The sequence below is a fragment of the Pteropus medius genome, unplaced genomic scaffold, assembly GCF_902729225.1.
Source record: "Pteropus medius unplaced genomic scaffold, Ma_sr-lr_union100, whole genome shotgun sequence".
Lineage (NCBI taxonomy): Eukaryota > Metazoa > Chordata > Mammalia > Chiroptera > Pteropodidae > Pteropus > Pteropus medius.
In genome coordinates this window covers 8,692,921-8,715,298 of record NW_024350319.1, presented here as the reverse complement: position 1 = coordinate 8,715,298, position 22,378 = coordinate 8,692,921, and the positions used below count along the sequence as shown (strand labels likewise).

At 35.5% G+C, this 22,378-nt stretch overlaps 1 protein-coding gene across 1 annotated transcript in view; it reads left to right on the top strand.

Moving 5' to 3' along the window:
* SLC44A5 (solute carrier family 44 member 5) overlaps positions 1-21,906 on the top strand; it is a 116,901-nt gene extending 94,995 nt beyond the window's left edge. Inside the window, exons 16-22 of the mRNA XM_039838462.1 lie at positions 768-862; positions 15,459-15,562; positions 16,619-16,692; positions 17,299-17,369; positions 17,487-17,575; positions 18,936-19,020; positions 21,794-21,906. Of these exons, the coding sequence (XP_039694396.1) occupies positions 768-862; positions 15,459-15,562; positions 16,619-16,692; positions 17,299-17,369; positions 17,487-17,575; positions 18,936-19,020; positions 21,794-21,906 (631 nt within the window). The remainder of the gene's footprint in view (positions 1-767; positions 863-15,458; positions 15,563-16,618; positions 16,693-17,298; positions 17,370-17,486; positions 17,576-18,935; positions 19,021-21,793) is intronic.
* Positions 21,907-22,378: the final 472 nt, after the last annotated feature.

Below are 22,378 nucleotides of genomic sequence, written 5' to 3'. Positions count from 1 at the left end.
TTTTTTATTTTTTTTTTTTTTTTTTTTTTTTTTTTTAATCTCCAGAAGATCTATTCTGTTCTTTTTGAGGGTTTCAATCTCCTTGCTCTGCTCATCTAGTTGTTTTTTACAGTTCCTGAAATTGTTGCTATGACTCTTTTCTGAGCTCACTGAGTTTTTTCAGAAGTACCATCCCGAAGTCTCTGTCATTTAAGTCACATATTTCTATGTCTGAAAGCTTATATTCTGGAGATTTTTCTCTTTCATCTGAGATGCCTTATCACCTTGGTTGTTCATGCTGTTAATGGGCTATTTCTCCACCTGGACATTAAAGGAAGTGTATTCTGCTGTTTTTCCAGAAAGAAAGTTTATGATATAAACTCTAGCCTGTTGCTAAGAAGGCACTTTTCTTTTGGTTTCCACTAGGTGGCATCTAAGCCTTTTGGATCCCTGCTTCATACAAAACCTTAAAAATATCTTTTAAAAAAATTGTCTTGTAGATATTTAATCACACTCGCTACCCTCAGTTTCAGTCTCGGCAGAGTTTGCTCAGATTCCCCGGTCTCGGAGAGTATGTGAGAAGGGCCCTCTGGGTTGGGAGTTTGGGGCTGCTGCTCAGCCTTTGTTTTGCAACCGGGGCCAGTAAAAATCAACTGTTATTTCTCTGTAGTCCTGTCCTGCTTCTCTGTCTTTTGCCCTGATGACTGGGCCCTGCCGCCCACTGCGAACATCCTTTTAGTTAACAGTAAAGATATTTCAACTGTTATTCTCATTTTATCTTTACACAGATATCACACAGGATCCCTAGCATTTGGATCTTTAATTCTTGCATTAATTCAAATGATTAGAATAATACTAGAATACTTGGACAAACGTTTTAAAGGTAAGATTCTAGAATTCATCTTTTCTCAGACTTCCTAACTTCTGTGAAGAGAATTGTTTAGGGCAGGTGGTTGGAGGAAACAAGATGACCGTAACTAGGATAATAGGGATTGAGGGAGAGGTGGTCAGATTGGAGATATATTTGAAAGGAAAAGCCAACAGAACTTGCTAAAGAATTGGATGTGGGAGGAGGGGGGGAAGAGGTATAGTGGCGAAGAAAAGAGAAAAAGTATGTGATGCTCTTTACTACAATGTAGAAACCAAGAGAAGCTAATTTCAAAACAGAGATTTAAAAATTGTGTTTTTGATATGTTAACATTTGAGAATTGTGGTGAAGTTGTCAGGCAGTTCCAAGTCTAGAGCTCAGGACAGGTCGGGCTTAAAATATAAATGTGACATTGGCATAAATTCTCATACATGAAACATATAGTTTACGAAACATAAACACTGGTCAGAATGCACTTTAAAATGTTATTAATTGCCAAATGGTCTTGAAACAGAACAGCAAAATTGGAACATCTACAGTTTCTGATTTCAAAACTTAATACAAAGCTACAGTCATCAAAACAGTATGGCACTGGGATAAGGACAGACATATAGACCTGGAATAGAATAGAAAGCCCCAAAATAAACCCTCATGTATAAATCCATTCAATGGAGAAAGGACAGTTTTTTCAACCAATGTTGCTAAGAAAACTGGGTATCTATATGCAAAAGAATGACGTTGGACCCTTAGCTTACATCATATTCAAAAATTATTTCAAAATGGATCAAAGACTTAAGCATAAAAACTAAAAGTATAAAACTCTTAGAAGAAAACATAGGAAGAAATATTTCTGACGTTAGATTTAATGATTTCTTAGACATGACAAAAGAAAAAAATAAATACATTAGACTTCCTCAAAATATAAAACGTGCATCAAAAGACACTGTCAAGAGAGTGGAAAGGCAACCCACAGAATGGGAGAAAATATTTTCAAATCATGTACCAGATAAGTGACCAAATTTTAGAACATATGAAGAACTTCTACAACTCAACAAGAAACAACTCAATTCAGCATGGATAAAGGATTTTTTAATTATATTAAACTTTTTCAGCTTTATTGAAATATAATTGACAAATAAAATTATTATAAAAGTATACAACATGATGATTTGATATACATATACATTGTGAAAGAAATCTCACATTCAAGGTAATAAACACGTCACCTTACTAATTTACTTTTTCTTTTCTTTTTTTTTGTGAAAACACAAGTTGTATTCTCATAGTAAATTTCAGTTATATAATACAAAATTATTAACTATATTCACTATGTTATGCATTAGATCCTAGAACCTTAATCATCTTACAACTAAAAGTTTGTACCTTTTCACCACCCTCTCCCTATTTCCTCCACACCCTCCCCAGCCTGCAGCAACCACCATTCTACTTTGTTTATATGAGTTCAGCTTTTCTTTATTCCACATATAAGTGATACCATGTATATTTGTCTTTCTCTGCCTGGCTTATTTCACTTAGCATAATGCCTTCTGGGGTCCATCTCCATTGTTGCAAAAGCAGGATTTCTTTCTTTTTAAGGCTGAATAATATTCCGTTGATGTAGTCTCGCTTGTTTATTTTTGCCTTTTATTTTTGACTTTGCTTTTGGTGTCACATCCAAAAAAGCATTGCCAAGACCAATGTCAAGGAGCTTACCTCTATGTTTTCTTCCAGGAGTTTTGTGGTTTCAGGTCTTACGTTCAAGTCTTTAATCCATTTTGAGTTGATTGTTGTGTATGATGTAAGATAAGGGTCCGATTTTATTCTTTTGCATGTGGATATCCATGTTTCCTAGCACCATTTATTGAAGAAACTATCCTTTTCCCATTGTATATTCTTGGCTCTTTTGTCAAAAATTAATTGACTATATATGCATGGGTTTATTTCTGCTCTCTCTACTCTGATTCATTCATCTATGGGTCAATTTTTAAACTACTACCACACTGTTTTGATTACTGTAGCTTTAGAATATAATTTGGATCAGTAAATGTAATGCCTTTAGTTTTGTTCTTTCTTGATTGCTTTGGCTATTTAGTATCTTTTGTGGTTTCATACAAATTTTAAGATTTTTTTTCCTATTTCTGTGAAAAATGCTATTGGAATTTTGGTAGGGATTGCATTGAATTTGTGGATCGCTTTGGGTACTTTAAACATTTTAACAACGTTAATTCTTCCAATCCGTGAACATAGAATATTTTTCATTTACTTGTGTCTTCTTTAATTTCATTCATTAATGGCTTACAGTTTTCAATGCATAGGTCTTTCACCTCCTTGGTTAAATTTATTCTAGTTTTTTTTTGTTTTGATGGAATTGTAAAAGGGATTTCTTAATTTTTTTCAATAGTTAGTTGTTGTTGTATAGAAATGTACCTGATTTTTGTATATTTATTTTGTGTTCTGAAACTTTACTGAATTTGTTTATGTCCTAATAGTTGTGTGTGTGTGTGTGTGTATGTGTGTGTGCGTGTGTGTGTGTGTGTGTAGACAGTAGCATTTTCTATATATAATAACACATGGTCTGCAGAGACAAGTTTACTTCATTTCTGATTTAAATGACTTTCTCTTTTTTTATACTTGCCGAATTGCTCCGACTAGGTCTTTCCATACTATTTTGCATACAAGTGGAGTTGGTATCTTTGTCTTGTTCCTGATCTCAGACAAAAAACTTTTAGCTTTTCACCATTGAGTATGATGTTAGCTGTGATATATGTATGAGCTTGATTATGTTGAGGCCTACTATATCAGTTTGTTGAGAGGCTGAGTTTTGTCAAGTGATTTTTTTTTCCACATCTATTAAAATGATCATATGATTTTTATCCTTCATTTCGTTAATATGGTGCATCACATTTATTGATTTTGTGTATGTTGAATCATCTTACATCCTCGATAATGCCCACTTGATTTTAAGGTCTGATCCTTTTAATGTACTATTGAATTCAATTTGCTATTTTTGTTGATGATTTTTTGCATCTATGTTCATATTGGCCTGTAATTTTCTTTTCTTGTTGTGTCTTTGTCTAGTTTTGGTATCAGTGTAATGCTGGCCTCATAAAATGAGTTTGGAAATGTTTCCTTTACTTCTATTTTTTGGAAGAGTTTGATAAGTGTTGGTATTAATTTTTCTTTAAATGTTTGGTGTAATTCATGAGTGAAGCCATCTAATCCTTTCTATGAAGGTTTTTGATTACTGATTCAAAATTCTAACTAGTAATTGGTCTGTTTTCCATTTTATTATGATTCAATCTCAGTAGGTTGCATATTTCTAGGAATTTATTTATGTCTTCCAGGTTATCTAATTTGTTAAATATAATTATTTATACTAGTCTCATGATTCTTTGTATTTTTGTGGTATTAGTTGTAATATCTCCTCTTTCTTATCTGAATTTATTTCTCTTCTTTTCTTAATCTAGTTTTGTCAATTTTATCTTTTAAAAAAAACAGCTATCAGTTTTACTGATCTTTCCTATTATTTTTTATTCTCTAATTCACTTATTTACTCTCTTACCTTTACTATTTCCTCCCTTTTACTAACATTGTGCTTAGGTTGTTATTCTTTTTCTAGTTTCTAGAGATGTAAAGTTAGATTGTTTGAGATCTTTCTCTTTTCTTAAAGTAGGTGTTTGTTGCTATGAACTTCCCTCTTAGAACTACTTTGTTACATTTCATATTTTTGATGTGTTATGTTTCCATTTTCATTTGTCTCAAGATACTCTTTGATTTCCCTTTTGATTTCTTCTTTGACCCATTGATTGTTCAGTAGCATGTTATTTAATCTCTATATATCGGTGAATTTTCCAGTTTTCTTATTTCATACCACTGTGGTCAGAATTTATTAAAACTTGTTTGTGGCCTAATATGATCTATTCTGGAGAATGTTCTATGTGTGCTTGAGAAGAATGTGTATTCTGCTGTGGTAGGATGGAATGTACTGTAAATGTCTGTAAAGTGTTAAGTCCTTCCAGTTTAAGATGTAGTTTAAGTCTAGTGCTTCTTTTTTTNTTTTTTTTTTTTTTCTGTCTGGATAATCTACCCATTGTTGAAAGTGGAGTATTGAAATTCCCTACTGTTATTATATTGCTGTTTATTTCTCCCATTTGTAAACAGTTTATATTTGTTTTATATATTTAAGTGTTCCAATGTTGGGTGCATAAATACTTAAATTTTATATTCCCTTGATGAATAGACCCACTTATCATAGTATAATGATCTTTGTGTTTTGTTATAGTTTTTTTTGGCTGAAATTCAATTTTTCTGATATAAGTATAGATACACCTGCTTTTTTTGGTTTTCGTTTTTATGGAAAATCTTTTTCCAATCCTTCAGTCTAAGTGTCTCTTTAAAGGTGAAGTGAGACTCTTGTAGATAGCAGATAGTTGAGTCTTCTTTTTTAATCATTCAGCCACCCTATGTCTTTTAATTGGAGAATTTAGTCTATTTATATTTAAGTGTAGTTGTCAATAGCTATGGATTTACTATTGCCATTTGTTCATTGTTTCTTAGCTGTTATGTAGACTTGTGTTTCTCTCTTCCTCTCTTCCTCGGTAATTTGATGATTTTCTGTAGTGATATGTTGTGATTCCTTTTTCTTTATCTTTTTGTAGCTACTATAGGTTTTTAGATTTGTGGTTATCATGAGGCTTACATAAAACATCTTATAATCATAACAGTCTGTTTTAAGCTGATAACAACTTTACTTCAAGCACACATAAAAGCTCTGCGTTTTTATGCTCCCCCTGACATTATATGCTACAATGTTTTTGATGTCACAATTTACATCTTTTTGTATTGTGTATCAACAAGTTATTACAGTTATTTTTAATACTTTGTCCTTCAACCTTTATACTAGAGTTGTAATGTAAGTAACTTACCCACCACTATTACAATTTTAGAGTATTCTGAATTTAACTATATTTTCCTTTACTGCTAAGTTTTATACTTTTATATATGTTCATGTTACTAATTAGCATCCCTTTGTTTATCTTAAAGAAATTCCTTTAACATTTCTTATAAGGCTGGTCTGGTGGTGATGAACTCTTTCAGCTTTTGTTTGCCTGGAAAACTCTCTCTTTCAATTCTAAAGGACAAACTTGCCAGGTAGAGTTTCTTGGTCGGCAGGTTTTTTTTTTTTTTTTTTTTCTTTCAGCACTTTAAATATATATTCCACTTCATTCTGGCCTGCAAAGTTTCTGCTGAAAAATCTGCTGATATTCTTATGGGGTTTTCCTTGTAAGTAACAAGTTACCTTTTTCACTGTCTTTAACTGCCTTTTACCTTTTGAAGATTTAATTTTATATGTCTTAGTGTGATTTTCTTTACATTCATCATTTCCTGTATTCGTTGGGCTTTCTGGATCTGGTTGTCTGTTTTTTCCCCAGGCTGGGCAAGTTTTCAGCCATTATTTATTTGAATAAACTTTCTGCCTCTTTCTCTCGTCTCCTTCTGGGACCTCTAGTAAATGTATATCGGTTGGCTTGATGGTATCCCATAAGGCCCTTTTCACTCTTTTCTTTTTTTCTTTTTGTTCCTCTGATTAGATGAATTCCACTGCCTTATCTTTGAGTTTGTTGATCTTTTTTCTGCTTGATCTAGTCTGATTGTTGAACTGCTCTGTTGAATTTTTCAGTGTTGTTGTACTTTTTAGCTTTATGAATTTTGTTTGATACTTTTCTGTATTTTCTCTTTGTCGAAATTCTCACTTTGTTCATGCATTGCTCCCCTGACTTTGGTAAGCATTTTCATGACCATTATTTTTACCTCTCTATTCAGCAAATAGTTTATTTCTGTTTCATTAGGATCAGCTTCTAGAGACTTATCTTGTTTTTGTCTGTTTGTTTGAAATGTATTCTGTTGTTTCTTCATTTTCCTGTGTTGGTTTATGTGCATGAGATAAAACAGTCACTTCTCCAATATGTCAGATTGGTCTTATGTAGGAGATGAACTTCATTGATCAGCCCATCCCAAACTTATGGTTCTCTCAAAACTTTGTAATTGCCCTAACCACCATAGTTATTCTTGGTGGCTCCCAATAATTGAATGTGTGTCAAGACCTGTTAGTGTTCCAAAGGATAGGAACACAAGCAGAACCCAGATGCAAGCTGATTAGAAGCCAGACACTCAGATAACACTGGGAGAGTATGTAGTCTAGCCTCTTTTTAGAGAGAAACTGGGAGGTGGGCGTTTTTGCCTACTCCCTCTGCACTGAGCCAGGGTGTATAGCCACAGTGGCGGGAGGAGGGAGGGTGCTCCTGCACCATTTAAAAACTGCTTCTTTGTTTGCTATAGTCCAGAGGACTCAAGAATGCAAGACCTGTTGGCTATCAGGGCCAGGAGAAGTGGGGACCATCTCTCGGGCAGCAGCCACAAAAGCTGGGGCACAAGGCATGTGTACAAGCTCCTTCTAAAGAGATATTGGTGACTTAGAGTTATAACTGCAGTGATCTAGAGGCAGAAGGTGGTGAAAATGCCCGCCGGCTACCCCAGGCTTCATGGAGGATCACAGTTAGCCTCTAGATGCGTAAAAATTAGAAACTGGACCTCTGGGCAACAGGTTGTAAAGTACATAGTCAGACCCCTTCCATGAAAAGATTGGAAGATGGGTGTTTTTGCCTGCTCCCTATGTGGTAAGCCCTGGGGGATTTGCCACAGTGAATGCTAGCATAAGTGCCTGTTAAGACTGCTTTTTTGGAGAGTGGATTAAACACGGCAGACTGAGAGATGTCCCCAGATCTCTCCCCTTGAAACAACAATAAGCTGAATAGCTAAAACTCAACAAAAAACACCCAAATTGCACACTAACACATCTGAGCATGGGATCTGCACATAAGAGCTACCACAGGTCAGAACCCCAGGTGTCAGGCGGTGGACTGGGAGAAATAAAGAAGCTAACTCTCGGAGCCGGGGCTCCCTATAGGAAGAGGGGGAGGAGAGAAGGTGCGGCGACTTCCCTGAGCAGCTCTGTGTGGGAGTGCTGTGAGTTCCACATGGCCCGTGGCAGTGCCCAGGCATCAGGGCAGAAGGCAGAGAAACAGGGATGGCAGAAAAGCGGGGATGGCTGAGATCTACAGTTGATTTTTACTAGCCGCGGTTGCAAAATCGAGGCTGAACCACGGCACCCATCCCCCAATCCATAGAGCCACTCCCCCTATACCTTCAAAGACTGATTACTGCAGAGCACTAGGAGAATCTAAGCAAATGCTACTGAAACTGTCACTAACACTGACAGGAACTGAGACTGAGAGTAGTGAGCGCGATTAAACATCTTTAAGAAAAAAAAGATGTTATTAAGATTCTATATGAAGCAGAAATCTAAGAGGCTTAAACGCCACCTACTGGAAACCAAAAGAAAAACACCTTCTTTGCAACAGGCTAGAGAGCATTATATAATAAATCTTCATTCTAGAAAAAAAAATCAGAACACACTTCCGTTAATGCTCAGGCAGAGAAATAGCCCATTAAACACCAAGAAAAACCAAGGTGACAAGGCATCTCAGAAAGAAAGAAAAATCTTCAGAAAATAAGCTTTCAGACATAGAAATATGCAACTTAAATGACAGAGACTTCGGGATGGTACTTCTGAAAAAACTCAGTGAGTTCAGAAAAGAGTCATAGCAACAATTTCAGGAACTGTAAAAAACAACTAGATGAGCAGAGCAAGGAGATTGAAACCCTCAAAAAGAACAGAATAGATCTTCTGGAGATTAAAAAAAAAAAAAAAAGACACATACTGTGAGAGCTGAAAAATAAAATAGCAAGCACGGGAAACAGAGTCGACCAAATGGAGGAAACATCAGTGATATCGAAGTCAGAAATCTAGAAATGATTCAGAAGAAAGAAAAGAGAAATTGAAAAGCGGAAAATAATGAAAGAAAAAGACAAGAACTGGTTGATATCATCAGGAGAGGAACATAAGAATAATGGGCATTATCGAAGGCAAAGAAAAGAAACAGAGACTAGAAAGCATTTTCAGACAAATAGTGGATGAGAATTTCCCAAATCTAAGGAATGAGCAGGAACTTGGAATTCAAGAAGTCAACAGAACACCTAATTATCTCAACTCAAAAAGGCCTTCACCAAGACTCATTGTATTAAAGTTATCAAAGATAGAATTCTCAAGGCAGCCAGGGAGAAGAAAATGGTAACTTGCAAAGGAAAATTCATTAGATTATCATTGGACTTCTCAGCGCAAACCTTACAAGCCAGAAAGGAATGGAATCAAATATTTAAACTACTAAGCGAAAGGAATTGCCAGCTTAGAATAACATATCCAGCTAAGCTCTCCTTTGAATATGAAGGAGAAATTAAGACCTTTACAGACATACAAAATCTGAGGAAATTCTCCACTGCGAGGCCTGCATTACAGAAAACATTGAAAGGGGTCAGCTCACCTAAAACAAAATAAGAACAACAACAAAAAAATACATAATTGGGAGTAAAGCGACTACCAGGCAAATAGAAGCAGAGGAGTGCAACCCTTATGAAGAACAGGGCATTATAAACTTTAATAAGAAGGAGAATTGCAATGAACATTCAGCATACATAGGGACAAACTGAGATAAAAATGACTGAAAAGGTGAGGATTCAAAGATCCAAATTCTCAAAGGGAAATGGAGATAAGGCACGTGCAGAAGAAAAGGGACAACTGTGTGTGTGTGTGTGTGTGTGTGTGTGTGTATTCTTTACATGTTTGTAAAGGTAACCACACAGAGAGATTCAGAACTAAAGTATATAACATAAAACAAGAAGAACCAGAGGCAAAACCCACAAAAGCCAACCAAAATAGGGAAAACAGAAACACAAGGACAAGGAAGCAATGGAAACACTGAGGTACCAGAAAGCAAAACGTATAATGGCTATAAGAAGACCTCATACTTCAATAATCACCCTAAATGTAAATGGACTGAACTCACCAATAAAAAGGCATAGAGTTGCAGAATGGATCAAAAAGCAAAACCCAACCATATGCTGCCTCCAGGAGACCCATCTCAGCTCCAAAGACAAATGTAGACTCAAAGTGAAAGGGTGTGAAATGACATTTCAAGCAAATGGCATTCAGAGAAAAGTGGGAGTAGCGGTACTAATATCGGAAGAAATAGCCTTCAAAATAAAAAAAAGTAAAGAAAGATACTGAAGGACACTTCATAATGATAAGGGGAATCATGCACCAAGAAGACATAACACATTAATATCTATGCTCCCAATGAGGGAGTCCCAAAATATGTAAAGCAATTACTAACAGAACTAAAGAGAGAAACAGACCAAAACATTATCATAGTAGGGGACCTAAATACCCCACTGTCAGATATGGACAGATCACCCAAACAGAAAATCAATAAGGAAATAACATCTTTAAATGACACATTAGTCCAACTGGACATAATTGACATTTATAGAACCTTCCATCCCAAAATAGCTGCTTATACATTCTTCTCTAGTGCACACGGAACATTCTCAACAATCGACCACATCCTGGGACACAGAGACAGCCTCAACAAACATGGAGGGTTGAAATCATACCAACCATATTCCCTGATCATAATGCTTTGAAACTAGAGATCAACTGCAAAAAGAAAGCAGGAAGAACCACAAATACATGGAGATTAAACAACATGCTACTGAAGAATAACTGGGTCAGAGAAGAAATAAAAAGAGAGATCAAGAGATACATAGAAACGAATGATGATAGTACAACATATCAAAACTCTTGGGACATGGCAAAAACGATCATAAGAGGAAAGTTCATATCATTACAGGCCTATCTCCAAAAACAAGAATGAGCCCAATTAAACAACCTAATGTATCATCTTAAAAAATTAGAAAAGGAAGAACAAATGAAGCCTAACGTCAGCAGAAGGAAAGAAATCATCAAAATTAGAGCAGAAATAAATGAAATTGAAAACAAAACAAACAAAACAAAATAGGAAAAATAAATGCAACAAAAAGCTGGTTCTTTGAGAAGGTTAATAAAATTGACAAACCCCTGACCAGACTCACTAAAGAAAAAAGTGAAAGGGCACAAACAAACAAAATCAGGGATGAAATTATGACTGATATTGCAGAAATACAAAGGATCATACAAAATACTATGAAAAGGTATGTAACACCAAATATAATAACCTAGAAAAAATGGACCAGCACTTAGAAAAATACAACCTTCCTAGACTGAATCAAGAAGAACTGAAAAATCTAAATAGACCGATCGGCAGTATGGAAATTGAAACGATCGTCAAAAACCTATCAAAAAGTAAAAGTCCGGGACCAGATGGCGTCACCAGTGAATTCTACCACACATTCAAAGAAGATTTAATAGCTATTCTCCTCAAACTCTTCCAAAAAAGCGAAGAGGGGGCAATAATTCCCAACACATTTTGAAGTCAATATTACTCTGATACCAAAACTTGGTAAGGAGTAACACAAATAAAGAAAACTACAGACCAATATCTCTCATGAACACAGATGCAAAAATCCTAAATAAGATACTAGAGAACCAGGACATGATTCCATAGTGTAGCAGTTAGTACATCTGATTTACATGCAGAAGGTCCTGGGTTCGTGCCCCATTGGAGCTATGGTCCATGTTCTACAGCCATGCCACCCAGAACAAACCCGATGTCTGACCTCGGATGCTAAGCAGGTCAGGCCTGGTTAGTGCTTGGATGGGAGGCCACCTAGGAAGACCAGGTGCTGTAGGCATAAAAAAAAAAAAACCCTGAAGATACTAGTGAACCAAATACAGCAACATATTAAAAAGATTACATACCATGATCAAGTGGGCTTCATCCAAGAGGCACCGTGATGATTCAACATACGCAAATCGATTAATGTGATATACCATATAAACAAATTAAAAAATAAGAATCATATGATCATATCTATAGATGCAGAAACAGCCTTCGATGAGATACAGCATCCATTTGTGATCAAAGCACTTAACAAAATTGGTATAGAAGGAAAATACCTTAATATAATAAGGCTATACTTAACAAGCCCTCAGCCAACATTATACTTAATGGCGAAAAACTAAAAACCTTCCCTTTAAGATCAAGAACAAGGCAATGCTGTCTACTGTCGCCACTGTTATTCTATATAACATGGAAGGTCCTAGCGAGTGCCATTAGGCAAGAGAAAGATATAAAAGGCATCCAAATAGGAAACAAAGAAGTCAAATTGTCACTATTTGCAGATGACATGATTTTCTATACAGAAAACCCTAAAGACTCCACAAGAATATACTAGAAACAATAAACAAATCCAGAGTAAAGTCTCTGGATACAAAATCAATGTTCAAAAATCCATAGCATTCCTGTACCCTAACTACGAAATGTCAGAAAAAGCAGTGGAAAAAATAATTCCTTTCGCAATTGCAACAAAAAGAATAAAATACCTAGGAATAAATGTAATGAAACATGTCAAGTATCTATATAATGAAAACTACAAGACCCTATTAAAAGAAATCGAAGAATATACAAAGAAATGGAAAGTTATTCCATGTTCTTGGATTGGATGAATCAACATAGTTAAAATGACCTTATTACCTTAAAGCATTATACAGATTTAATGCAATCCCCATCAAAATCCCATCGGCATTTTTTAAAGAAATAGAACAAAAAATCATCAGATTCATATGGAAGTACAAAAGACCCTGAATTGCCAAAGCCATCCAGAGAAAAAAGAACGAGGCTGGAGGCATCACTCTGTCTGACTTCAAATTATACTACAAAGCGACAGTAATCAAAATGGCTTGGTATTGGCAGCAAAACAGACACACGGACCAGGAGAACAGAATCAAGAGTCCAGAAGTAAACCCATATTTATATGGGCAAATGATTTTTTAAAAAAAAGCCAAAAACATACATTGGAGAAAGGAAAACCTCTTCAATAAATGGTGCTGGGAAAACTGGATAGCCACCTGCAAAGGAATGAAACTAGACTATTGTCTATCACCACACACCTAAATTAACTGAAAATGGATTAAGAGCCTGAATATAAGATCTGAAACAATAAAATGCATAGAAGAAAACATAGGAATGAAACTCAAGGACCTCAGACTTAAAGAGGATTTTATGAATTTGACCTCAAAGACAAGGGAAGTAAAAGTAAAAATAAATGAATGGGACTACATCAAACTAAAAAGCTTCTACTCAGCAAAAGAAACTGTCAACAAGATAAAGAGACAACCATCAGAATGGGAAAATATATTTGCAAGAGATGCCTTCATTAAGGACCTAATATTCAAAATATACAAAGAACTCATACAACTCAATAACAACAAAAAACCAAACAATCCAATCAAAAAATGGGCAGAGGACCTGAACAGATACTTCTCCCTAGAGGACATATAAATGGCCAACAAATATATGAAAAGTTTCTCAACATTGCTAGTTATTAGGGAAATGCAAATCAAAACCACATTGGGATACCATCTCACACCTGTTAGAATGGCTATAATCAATAGGACAAGAAATAACAAACGTTGGAGAGGATATGGAGAAATAGGAACCCTCATGTACTGCTGGTGGGACTGCAAATTAGTACAGCCACTATTTAAAACAATATGGAGTTTCCTCAAAAACCTAAGAATTGATCTACCATATGATCCAGCAATCCCTCTACTGGATATTTACCCCAAAGACTTGAAAACTCATATCCGAAAAGATATTTGCACACCGATGTTCATAGCAGCATTCACAGTGGCCAGGACATGGAAGCAACTGAAATGTCATAGGATAGATGTTTGGCTAAAGAAGCTGTGGTACATATATACAATGGAATATTACTCAGCCATAAGAAGAAATGAAATACCGCCATTTGCAACAACATGGACGGACCTTGAAATAGTCATACTAAGCGAAATAAGCCAGACAGAAAAAGTTGAAAATCATATGATATCACTTATATGTGGGATATAAATCTAAAAGCAACAAATGAACAGAGCAAACAAACAGAGACTCATGGACATGGACTACATGTAGACTAGTGGTTACCAGAAGGGAGGGGGGTGGGGGGAAAGGAAAAAATAAAAGGATAAAATGTAAAAAAATAAAAGAATAAAAAATAAAAATATTTGTTAAAATTTAAAAAATAAAATAAAAGTCACAAACCAAACCAACCAAACAAACAAACAAATAAGACTTCTTTTTTGTTTTCTATAGTCCTGTCAGACTCATGAATGCAAGACCTATTTGCTTTCAGAGCTAAGTGTTCTGAGGACCCATTCCTTGGGTGGGAGCCTTAAAAGTTGGAATCCTAGATGTACTGTCCAAACCCTTCACTCAGGGAGAAGCTGAGGATAGGATATATCATCTCAATTGTATGATGTTGTGTGTGGGTTAAGGTTTAAGGGGAATGTACCTCAGCCTTTCCTACTTATTTCAATGTGGGTATTTTCTTGGTTGCCTAATGTGTAGAAGTCACTCAGCTAGTTTCTGGATTTCTCTTAGAGGAGATTACTCCATGTGTAGCTGTACATCTAGTACATCTGCAGGAGGAGAGAAGTTCAAGAGCCTCCTGTATCACCATCATCTTGGTCTCTCACAAAGGATTTGCATGTACATTGCTCCAAACAATATATACAGATGGTTAATAAGCACGTGAAAAGATGCTCACTATTAGTCACTATGGAAATGCAAATCAAAACCATGATGAGGTACCACTTTACATCCATTAGAATGACTACTACCAAAAAAAAAAAAAAGGAAAATAATAAGTGTTTATCGGGTGAGAATAAATTAGAACCCTTGTGTATTGTTGGTAGAAATGTAAAATGGTATAACCACTGTGGAAAAAAGTATGCCGATTCCTCAAAAGGTTAAAAATAGGATCACCATATGATCAGCAATTTCACTACTAGGTACATACATACTCAAAAGAATTGAAAGCAAGGATTCGAACTGATACATGAGCACTGAAGTTCATAGCAGCATAATTCACAGTAGCCAAAAGATAGACACAACCCAAATTTTCATTAACAGATAAAAGGATAAACAAAATGTGACATATATATATATATATATATATATATATATACACACACACATATATATTTATATACACACACACACACACACAAACATATATACACTCACATAAATACACACAAACATAAACAATGGGAAGTTATTCAGTTCTAAAAAGGAATGAAATGATGAACCTTGGACATTTTATGCTAAGTGAAATAAGTAAAACACAAAAGGACAAATATTATATAATACCACTTATGAAGTATCCGGAAGAGGCAAATTCAAACAGACAGAAAGTGTAACAGAGGTAACAGGACGGGGGATGGTGAAGGGAAGATTGAGGCGTTATTGTTTCATTGGGCACAGAATTTCTATTTAAGATGAATGAAAAGTTTTGGAAATGGATAGTGATGGTTGCACGACATTATGAATGTACCTAATGCTATTGAATTCTATACTTAAAAATGGTTAAAATGGTAAATTTTATGTATATTTTATTGCAGTTAAAAATTTTAAAGCCATTTAAGTTTTTTAATTTTTTTTTTTGATTCATAGAGTTTAGTTGTAGATCATTAATAGATTTAAATATCTCCTCATAGAGTCTCAGAACAACATTTCTAAATTTCTACAATGCTGCCTGAAATGCTGTTTCTGGTGTTTGGAAAAAGTGGTGAAGTTTTTGAACAGAAATGCCTATGTTATGGTAAATAGATTATTTTTTATTTACTACTTTGCAAACCCCAAACCCCATGTCTACATTTCCATCTTTGACACACGTTTACATCATGCAGTTGAATTTATCACCGTGTGGATATAAAGATTTGTGAATTCAATGTATGATTCAGAGTTATGTTTTCCTAGTTGAGATAGTATTTCATTATTACCTTCAATATCTTTTTGGAGCAGGAAAATATTATTGACCTTAGAAATTTTAAAATGTGCTGGTTTGAAAATGATTTTGTGTGTCTTTGACATTGTGTAGTGAGAGGAAGGTTTACCTAGTCTATGTTTCACTCTGAGAAGAAAATATCTTTCTAATTCTGGGATTTGCATGTTTTTAAGGAAGGGTCAGTTCCTTTTTATGAATTTTAGGTTGAAATGTGTGGGCATTGACAGTGCCTAACTAAATGCATTGCCTATAAAGTCTTCTAAAGAGATTTTAAAATATAGAGTATGCAAAAATACAATTCTAAAATTTAGCATCCACAACCTAATGACACTTGCTTATTATTATCAGTGACACAGGGTCTTGCAGGGATGATTCAAATGGTCATGGAGATTCAAATAGTCCTGGATATTCAAATAGTTATTAATTTACTTCCAGCAAGAATATTGTATTGTGCCTTTAAATCAGTAAATCAAGTGTATTGAAAGGCATTGGGTTTCCTGAAAGTAATTTTAAATATGACCACTACAGCATTTAATCCATTCAGCAATAAACCCTGGCCAAACATTTCAGAGAGAGAAACCATGTCCTAGAATTTGAGAAAAAGACTTACTTCCTCTGTTTGAAGTTGTCTAATACCCATGGATGTTAAGGATGTATAGTATCTAAAGCAGACCTTATTGTCAACAACCCTGAAGATTGTGCAGAGTTGAGGACATATAGTTTCAAGGCCTCCCACAAACCCAGATGTTGGAAAGAGGAATGAGAGTAGTTGTATGGATGACAGAATTAATTTGTTTTCCTGTTGTTGGATTGTCTGTTGGTCTTGTTAGGGTACGTTACTGACTCCAGAATAATAACTATCTTCCTCAGATTGCAATACATGGCAAAAGCTTCTGCAGGTCAGCAAGAGATGCTTTCAATCTGCTGATAAGAAATATTTTAAAGTAAGTAATGAAGTTGAGCATTGCAATGGATTATTTGGTGAACCTTGAGCATCACATACTTTCCGTGTTGTTATTAAAGTGTTGGTGGTCTTTTTAGATATGAACATTGTCTTTTAATTTGATAAATTTAAATCTCTCTTATATCATTCATTTCTTTTTATATCTTAGAATTGTTGCTTCCATCATCCATGTCTTTACACCCATTGGCATTTATTCATTTTTATTATCTCCTCTGCTCAAGAAATTCCCCACATGAACATTATCATCCTGTCTCTGACCATTTTCCCCTTCCCAAATCGACAGAGTCTGAGCAACAAAATCAGAGAACAAATGCAGTATCCTTAGGTTTCAGGATGTCTGTAGGCCTCAAATTGGGGAGGATGATACCACCAATAGCTCCCAACAGCCCTACAATGCCGCCTTCTGTTGACTTCATCAAAAATAAGTCAGAACTTCATCCTTGAATTCTACCTTCATTTTTTGGATTTACCAAACACCAAGCAAAGATATATCAAAATGAAATAATGAATTATTTACTCTCATAAATTTCAAGTAACACATGTTACTTAAACAAAAAATTATATTGTGTGTGTTTCTGATTTTCAGAGTTGCAATTATGGATAAAGTTACAGACTTTGTACTCATCCTGGGGAAAATGCTAGTTGCTGGATGTATAGGTAAGTAATAATAAAAATAATAAAAAGTTTATAAGGTGCTTAGAAAAACTCCTGTACTATGAAAAGCTATATTCCTTTACAAATGCAAAATATACACATTCTGTCTTTTCAATGTAGGTATCCTGGCCTTTTTACTCTTCACACAAAGAATCCCAATGATTCTAGAAGGACCAACATCTTTAAATTACTACTGGGTACCTTTGCTGGTAAGAGCTGGTGTCTTAGTCAGTCTGGGCTGCTATAACAAAATATCCTGCTATAACACCCATGGACTAGGTGGCTTAAACAACAGGAATTTATTTTTCACATTCTGAAGCCTAAGACGTACATGATAAAGGAGCCCACGGATTTGATTACTGGTGAGGGCTGTCTTCTTGGTTTGCAAAGGGACACTTCCTTGCTGTATCCTAACATGGTAGGGAAAGAGATTTTTCTCTCCTGCTTCCTCTTGTAAGGGCACTAATCCTATTCATAAGGATTCTACCCTCACAACCTGAATACTTCCCAAACACCCCACTTTCAAATACTATCACATTGGGGATTAGGTTTCAACTTATGAATTTTGAGGGAACACAGTTCATTCCACAGGAGCTACGTAATATTGACTTTGATTTCTCAGAGATGGCAAAATAAAAAACAAAAAAGAATAGGAGAAATGATGCTAGCTAACATTATTGGCCTGTCTTTGTGCCAAGCCTCATTCTGCTTTAGAGTTTGGGTTCCTTAGAAACAAACTCTGAGACAGAGGATTCCACACTGGAGGTTTATTAAGAAGTGCTCTTGTGAGATATCACTTGTAAGGAAGTGAGGAGGGCAGGCCGGGGCAAAGCAAGATGTGGACCCAAGCTACAGTTATAGCTGAGGCTTTAGATATAATTACAGGAAGTTCTGGCAAAGGGACTGAGCTTTTGTGTGCTGCATCAGGCAGCCTTTGGCCAAGGGTTGCCCCCTGATGGGGGTGTAACCTTAGGTGAGGCATTTCCCTGCCAGGAGGGCAGTTTTTACTGAGGGAAGCAGCTAAGTCATCAGAATCCTATATTCCCCAAAACTGGCAGATAAATGTGGCAGCTGGAGAGGAGCTGGGTAGAGTCTTGTGGTATCTATTGCAATATATTAATTCACTCAGCTTATATATCATAAATACTATTACTAATCATATTCTCCCCTCTCCCACTAACAATTTTATATAGGAGGCACAGAAAAGTTAAGTGACTTATTGAGTGAGTGCCTGAGTTGTGATTCAATTCTAGGCAGTGTTTGCTCTTAACCCCTATGCTTTACTGATTCCATGTACAGGATCCTAAATCTGAGATATATTTGGTAGGCATTAAGGATAGTGGTAAGAAAGATTGCAAGTAATCTAGTACATAGTACATTTTGTTTAAATCCCAGTACAAAGCACTCAAAAACAGTATCACTGAATTTTTTGGGAGGGTCTCTATACCGAAATCCTTTTCAATACAGAGTACTTCCAAGCTTTCTCATATTGACTTTCATTTAAAGCTGCATTATTGTTGTTCTGGACGAGGTAATGATGTTATCATTCTCTTCTTTACTCATTTACAGACAGTCGTTATTGGATCTTACCTAATTGCACATGGGTTCTTCAGTGTCTATGCAATGTGTATTGATACACTTTTCATCTGCTTCTGTAAGTTTTCAGAATATGTGTTTTCCCCCTTCAGTGGATAACTGAAAGATGAGAGAAGCTTAAGAACCAAGTCCATAGCTGGCTTGTGAATTTGCTGTGACCTGACTGCAATCTCAAAACAATGTTTATTTGGGGAAATACATTGTTTAGTAGACAGATGCTCTTTGAACTTTAATGGCTGGGAGAATGGAGTTTGCAAAGTGCAGGAGAGTCAGCTACCAAAATGAAGCTCAAGCTTCATAACATGATGTTAGCATGAAATCATTTGTTCATTTCCTAATGTTTTTAAATTTATCCTAATGATTGGCCTCTGTGGTGCTTTATTAACAGAACTGAAGACATGACTGAGCTTTGGAAAATCTTTGAGGAAAGCCTTTATAGATTCTGATAAAGCCAATGGTTTCAAAGACACATAGAGGGCAAGTCACACTAACACGATGACAAAAAGATAGGATTCATAGAGGAGCATGTCTAGGAAATGGCTAGATCAATTCTGATGCTTAGAGTTAAAATACAGACTTCTTTAGAACCTTCATCACTGCCTTGTTCACTGTGCCTCTTTGTGATATGTGCAACTCACATACATAGAATGGATGTTTTCTGTTAGTACCTTATCTTACAAGTCCTGGAGAACCCAGTGCCCACCAGGAGCTTGATCTGGCTCTCATCTTCAGCCTAGAGAAAGTAAGGTCAGCAGGTGAAAGAACAGAACGTATTAGCCCTACATCTGTACCCTCTGAGATTATTTCTCTGGCACAATCCTCTTAGGAGAAGTAGAGAAAACATTCTATAACACAGCATTACTGAGTGATCCACTCCACTTGTATAAAACTCCTGAGCTGGAATCAGGAGCATGGGAATAAGGTAGGGCCTAAAACATAGTAGAGAGCTCTCAAATGTTCAAAGATTTCTTCTGTCATCTCAGATGCTAATCATGGGAGCACCTCAGGGAGACCCCGCTGGGATACTCCTCACTCTTGTCACTGAAAATGTTTTTAAAAATGTATCTCAGGAAGTCTCTAGATCCTACTTGCTTCCAGTCTTTGAAAACTTTGGCAAATCTTGTGCATTTTAAAATTTACAGTGGATTTTAAATTTGAGCAGTAAGAAATGTTTTACACCCTTCCATATTAAGAATTGCCAACCTCTTGAAAACCAGATGTAATTTCAGCTTTATTCAATACATTGTGTGTTGAACACAAATAGTTTCCTTTCAGAGACTCCTGTCTTTGATAATAAAGAACAAGGGAAACCGAATTGTATTTCTCTTCCCTTCCCAACTGTTACTATGGGCAACATCTTACTTTGGAAAATGTTTTTCTTAAATAATACTCTAAGCCAAATTATGATTGTGTGGAACTGTACCTTCTATTTTTTTATATATCTTTTTATACCTATTATTTTGGCTGCCAGAAAAACTGGTGTTTTTAAAAATGTAAACCACTTGCAAACAGTTCATTATAGAAACATAGCATCCATTTAGCATTACAAGGCACTGAGAATTCTGGCCCCAGAATGGGAAAAAATAATAATCGTAGATGATTATTAATGTGATCCATAGCAGGCTTTCTATCAATACCTCAAGGGTGATTATAACATAGACATACAATATCTAATATGTGATATATGATGTAGAAATATAATTAAGAAAGAAGGAACAAAAATGTTTGGTATCTATCATGTTTTCTCCTTATCTTTTTATTTTGTATGTGAGGGAGGTCACTGTGAAGTGTAATGTAAAAATCTATGGAACAAAAACCCAACCATTCCCAAAAGAGTGTGATGAAAAATAATTTATATTTATTCCACAAAATATAATTATCTTATATGGCTTTGCATATTTCTCATCCTTTATGTCATAATAAACAAAGGCTATAAATAATATAATTTTTAAAAAATACCAGTCAAAACCTAGAATCAAGTTGCATTTATATATTTATTGATAGATATTATCTACTATGAATTCTGTGTACCTGCAGGAAGTTTAAATTCCATACAAACTTCTCCTTGCTTCTCAGCATCATTCTGGGGCTTCCCCCCAAACACTCAACAAGGGTCTGTTCAGGGAACACCTCATCATTTTATCATTAGCTAGGCAAAGCAGGAAGCTAAATTCATGCATTACAGAAGTTAGAAAACACTGGTATCAGCTTTTGAATGTAATCTGAGACAGAGTACAAAGATTTAGGACAGGATGCCTCATAGTTAAGTAGGACTAGAACTGAACTAGGTGTCAAGAAGCTGGGTCTTTACCTAATCCTGATTTTGCTCCAGAGCTTTCGTCTTCAGGAGAAACATTTTTACATTCCTGGGTCTGTTTCTTCACCTGTAACATTAGAGTGTGGATTACCAATAAAAATGACTTTGAACTTTGAAATTTAGTTATTATTCTACATTTATCTCAGGAATAATAAACTTTTTATTCAGTTTTATCTCAGCAGGTGTGGCAATTTACCTTTCTGAAATAGACAGTCACAGAATTTAAGGATAACACTTTTGAAAAGATATGAAAAATTTTATTAACCTTTAAACTATCAAAATAGTTTGAGAATAGGTGGGATTTAGGAGGTTTTGGTGCTTCCTGGCAGAGATTGAAGCTTCTTACTTTGTCCAATGCCAGCCACTTAACTGCACTAATTTGACTTATATTTTCCTTTCTAACACTGATTTCTCTGATTTTTCCCTGTTTGACTCTCCAATTTATAAAAATGCATATAATTGTTGTTCTGCTGCTGCTTGCTGCTTTTGCCTGCTTTGGCTGCCGCACATACAGGTGAAGATCTGGAAAGAAATGATGGATCTACAGAAAAACCCTACTTCATAGCCCCTACCCTGCACGGAATTCTGAACAAGAAGCAACTAGTTCCCCAGAAGCAGAAAGAGTAGAAAAGCTTCAAACAGTGCCACTCATTTTTAAGTAGAAGTTTTGTAAATCAGGTCACTTGTAATTTGCAAATGATGCTTTGGAATAATGTTAAATTTCTGTGCTGATTTCTAAAAAGCCAGAACCTGGTACCATCTGAGGTGTCGAGCATTTGATAACACTAGCCTCTGTGAACTAGGATACTTTATAGACTGACTATGGTCCCAGCTGAAGAGCAAAGTATAAACATCGAACATTTTTTTAAAGTCGATAACTGAAAGTGTTTTAAAAACTTTTATAACTCGGCATGCTGTTTCTTATTGCAGCATTTTGATAGCCTTTCTTTTTATAAATGTATATTTGTAAAGGATATTCAGGCAATTTTTGAAAGCGCTATAAATGTATAATCAATTAGCCATACAAAGATTGACTTATAGTTAACCAGCATAAGGTACTAAATTTGTAAATGTGGTGCTATGGTTATATTTATAAAAC